Here is a 4,992-nt window from a genome sequence, read left to right as displayed (position 1 = left end):
CGCGAATGAAGAAAGCAGCAAAGTAGGGGTACTGTGCCCCGCTTTGACCTTTTGAGACCTCGGTGCTGGATGGATAGCCACTGTGGTATCGTCCAAGATATACCTCACGATCGACTGAGCTGTTGCACTCGTTGGCCTTATGCATGGCACCTAGCCAAGACGCACTAGCATTTCTCCATATCTCCTTATGCCGTGGATTAGATTAATTCATGGCCCCTCTTGATGATGTAGATTTCCCGTATCCGTCCACACTAATGCTCGCTGTCCCGGAGATCGGGCCGAAGTCGTAAGCTCTCTTCAACTACGTAGTTTCCACGGAGCTTGTCAGCTGCTGTGTACAATTTTAACATCTCCATATGTGTATGTTGCATTTCATTGTCAACAGTGGTGGTGGTGTGCTAGCGCCTACCATTGGCACCCCTCTACGGTATCTCAAACACATGTGCACCACTCCATGGAAGAAGGAGGAGGAGGAGGAGGAGGACACATCAAACGTCGAGCATCAAACTGTTAGGCATCGTTGTGACCATCTTGTTCACTATTTTCTTGGGACATGGGCACAGTACAGTAGCGTGCGCATGCGCGCTCTAAAACTGCAATAGGTGTGACCTGCCCACTGGCGCTCACGCACAAGGTGCTGCCTATAAGAGGCGTGCTTATGCGTGGTGATACGCATATGCCACAAGCTCCTAATTAAACTAACAATCTATTACATTAGTTTTTAGTGTCCGTCTCTGACCCTGACTGACAGAGGGTGAGGAGGAGAAGAAGACAACGGTGGGGAAGCCATGGGGGAGGAAGAGCAGAGGAACAATGGCGGCGAAACGAAGAACACAACAAACAAGTACGCCGTGGCCTGCTCCATCATCGGCTCCATCATCTCCATCCTCATGGGCTACGGTGAGCAGCATTAGAAACATCATCGATCTCCATCCTCTACTGACTCTGCATGCATGTGAACGATGGAGTGTGTTAATGGACGTGTGGTGTCGTGGACGCATGCAGACAGCGGCGTGATGAGCGGCGCCATGCTGTTCATCAAGGAGGACCTCAAGACCAACGACACGCAGCTGCAGGTGCTCGCGGGCATCCTCAACGTGTGCGCGCTCGTGGGCTCGCTCACCGCCGGCCGCGTCTCCGACTGGGTCGGCCGCCGCCTCACCATCTCGCTCGCCGCGTGCATCTTCCTCGCCGGGTCCGCCCTCATGGGCCTCGCGCCCAACTTCGCCACGCTCTTGGTCGGCCGCTGCGTCGCCGGCGTCGGCGTCGGCTACGCCCTCATGATCGCGCCCGTCTACGCCGTGGAGATCGCGTCGGCGGAGATCCGCGGCTCGCTCACTTCGCTCCCCGAGATCTGCATCAGCTTCGGCATCCTCATAGGGTACGTGGCCAACTACTTTCTCGCCAAGCTGCCGCTGGTCTACGGCTGGCGCACCATGCTGGGGCTCGGCGCGCTCCCCAGTGCTGTGCTCGCCGTTGGTGTACTGGCCATGCCGGAGTCGCCCCGGTGGCTCGTCATGCAGGGCCGAGTCGAGGAGGCGCTCGCCGTCCTCCGGAAAGTCTGCAACACGGAAGAGGAGGCCGACGTGCGGCTCGCGGACATCAAGAGCGCCGCCGGGTTCGTCGATGGCGACGCGGCGCCCGCGCCTCGCGGCGGCGGCAAGGGCGTGATGAAGGAGATGTTCCTGCACCCGACGCCGGCCGTCCGTCGCATCCTCGTCGCCGCCCTAGGCGTCCACTTCTTCCAGCATCTGACGGGCATCGAGGCCGTGGTGCTGTACAGCCCGCGGATCTTCAAGGCAGCCGGCATCGCCACCCGCAACCAGATCCTGGCGGCCACCATCGGCGTGGGCGTGACCAAGACGGTGTTCATCATGGTGGCGATCCTGCTCGTGGACCGCGTCGGCCGGCGGCCGCTCTACCTGTGCAGCCTCGCCGGCATCGTCGCGTCGATGGCATGCCTCGGCCTGGGCCTCACCGTGATCGAGCGGTCGGCGCCGCACCACGGCGCGCCGTGGGCGGTGGCGCTGGCCATCGCCACGGTGTTCACCTTCGTGGCCGCCTTCTCCATCGGCGTGGGGCCCATCACGTGGGCCTACAGCTCGGAGGTGTATCCTCTCCGGCTACGCGCGCAGGGCGCCAGCGTCGGCGTGGCCATCAACCGCATAATGAACGCCGGCGTGTCCATGACCTTCGTCACCCTGTACAAGGCGATCACCATCGGCGGCGCCTTCTTCCTCTTCGCGGGGCTGGCGGTGGTCGCCGCCGCCTTCTTCTACTTCTTCTGCCCGGAGACGCAGGGAAGGGCGCTGGAGGAGATCGAGGAGGTGTTCAGCCGAGGATGGCGCGCGCGGCAGAGGCAGCAGGCGCCGTCGCCGTCGTCGGTGGAGCTGCCGGTGCCTGACAGCAAGGCGCGGCCGTAATCACTGATGGCATGCTGGTAGTATTCATGTAGTAGTGTTTGATGATATATCTGTGCCGGAGTTCGGATGCCCGTATGACATGAACTGTTCAGGAGATGGACAAGTGAATTGTCCTCGTGTGAGAGGGCAAAATTGACAAAAATTATTCCTCGGAAACAACTCACGGAGTGGCCCATCGAGGAAAATATGTCACCCGGCTGACCCTTTTATGTGGCGCCCGACACCTAGGCGCCACACTACACTGTGTGACGCCTAGCCGTTCGGCGCCACACCCCCCGACCACCTGGCAGGGAGGGCCCACCCCCCAGGCCGTGTGACGCCTAAGCCTCGGACGTCACACATTGTAATGTGTGGCGCCGAACGCTTAGGCGCCACACATTGACTTAACTGGCCACGGGCCAGCCCCCCTCCCCCTCCCCACCCCCTCCCCATTCCCCTCCCTCATTCAAACAGAAACAACAACGGCGGCGGCTGGCTCTCTTCGAATCCCAATCCCCTCCCCCATCTCCTTCAGATCTAGTGATTTCTTCCTTGGATTGATCCCCCAAGGTAATCTCCTCCCCCATCTCCTTCCGTTTTCCATCCTTCTATCCAAGTGGGATAGGTTTTTGTTGAGTAGATTGATTTGAGTATGTTCTTAGGATTTGACTAGTTAGGATATGAGTTCTTAGGATTTGAGTAGTTAGTATATTAGTAGTTAGTATATGAGTATTAGGAGTTAGTATATTAGTAGTTAGTATATGAGTATATGAGTAGTAGTACTTCATATTAGTAGTTAGTACTCCCTGCGTCTCGGTGCATTAGGCATTTTAGGAGGTGCACTGCAACCTAGGCACGCATAGATTGGGTAGGAGAAGAAAATTAAATTGCAGAGGAAGCCAGTCACACCATTCCTTTCTCAACTGAAAACGTGCTATTAATTAGAATACCTCTTGAAATCCAAAAAGTGTGCCGCATAAATTGCATGCATTGGTCCTTCAATTAATAGATGTGGTCTAATTAATATGCATGCAACTAGTACTACTCTAATGTGCTTTAGTGTTTTGGGATTATTTGATTTTCGTAAGATGCCTAATGCACCGAGATCGGAGGGAGTATTAATAGTTAGTATTAGTAGTTAGTATTAGTAGTTAGTATATGAGTATATGAGTAGTAGTAGTTCATATTAGTAGTTAGTATATGAGTATATGAGTAGTAGTAGTTCATATGAGTTCTTAGGATTTGAGTAGTTAGGATATGTAGATTAGTGGATTAGTAGATGAGTAATTTTTTGAATATGAGTATTTTTTTTGTGATTTGTAGGATGGTGTGGCTTTTGAATAATGTTTATGACGTTGAACACCGGGCCTATTTCATGTCGGAGAAGAAAATGGTAAGTAGAAAATGATTAGTAGATGAGTAATTTTTTGAAAATGTAATAAGCACTTGATATCTTCTTCTCCTATCTGTTTGCAGGAGCTTACGCCCTTGAAGATACGGTCTCATGGGGCATCGTCTGTAATGCAGTACGATGAGCGGTACACCCCATACATCGAGATGACAGGACTCCTTCCATTCGTGCAGCTTGTGAGTCGGTCAACGCCCAATCTGAACGCTGCGGCAGTCACAACACTTATTGATCGTTGGAGGCCGGAGACACATAGTTTTCACCTCCGGACCGGAGAGATGACAGTTACTCTTCAAGATGTTTCCATGATCACCGCACTTCCGATCGAGGGGAAGCCTCTTTGTATGAGCACTGATTCCGAGGGATGGCGGCAACAAATGGAGGCTCGTATTGGTATGTCGCCGCAGGAGCCGGAGGTAGAAGATGGAGGGAAGAAAGATAGAGTCCCGGTCGGCGCTCCTTTCACTTGGATTGCCGCGAACTTTGCTCATTGTCCTGAGGACGCAGATGACGAGGTGATCCAGAGGTATGCTCACGTGTACATGTGGTACGTCATCTCTAGGACTATCTTTGCTGACGGCACTGGCAAGAATGCTCCATGGATGTGGCTGAAGGCGTTGACTATTTTCGACAACAAGTTCAGCTGGGGCTCGGTCGCACTGGCTTACTTGTATCGACAGGTAATAAATTGTTAGTATTAAGTACTCTCTGTTATCTTTTTCTGCTAAACTGATGCATATTTGTTGTTACTTCTAGTTGGACGATGCTTGTCGCAGGACCACAAAGGACGGTGGAGTTGGTGGTTGTATGCTCCTACTTTCAGTATGGAGCTGGGAACGCCTACCTGTTGGACACCCTAAAAGCTCATAGTGGAATACCTGGGATGACCACGGCAACCCTGTACGACAACCTACATGGGCTTACAAGTGGGACTTGGTATCGGAGGTGACAAGCGAAGTGAACCTATTGTACAAGCAATACACCAACGAGATGGATTCGCTTACCCCCGAGCAGGTAAGATGGTTACAGAGTTGACTTCCAGCTTTTATGTTGTGAGTAAAATGAATTGTGCCTTTTATGTTGTGTTGTAGGTGGAATGGCAGCCATATGGTGTCGGGCCAAACTTTGGTGATGCACACACGTTCAAGCTCAATCCACTATGCGTGCAGGAAAAACATCTTT

The 4,992-nt window shown here is 53.2% G+C and overlaps 1 protein-coding gene across 1 annotated transcript; it reads left to right on the top strand.

Annotated features, from left to right (window-relative positions):
• Positions 1-447: 447 nt before the first annotated feature.
• LOC123413156 (probable polyol transporter 6) lies at positions 448-2,579 on the top strand. The gene is made up of 2 exons (XM_045106107.1): positions 448-900; positions 1,006-2,579. The coding sequence occupies exons 1-2, from the start codon at positions 789-791 to the stop codon at positions 2,421-2,423; spliced, it is 1,530 nt and encodes a 509-aa protein (XP_044962042.1). The 5' UTR covers positions 448-788; the 3' UTR covers positions 2,424-2,579.
• The last annotated feature ends 2,413 nt before the right edge of the window (positions 2,580-4,992 follow it).

This window comes from Hordeum vulgare, chromosome 7H, assembly GCF_904849725.1.
Source record: "Hordeum vulgare subsp. vulgare chromosome 7H, MorexV3_pseudomolecules_assembly, whole genome shotgun sequence".
Classification (NCBI taxonomy): Eukaryota; Viridiplantae; Streptophyta; class Magnoliopsida; order Poales; family Poaceae; genus Hordeum; species Hordeum vulgare.
Note: the sequence above shows the minus strand (reverse complement) of the source record. Positions and strands in the feature narration are given on the sequence as shown.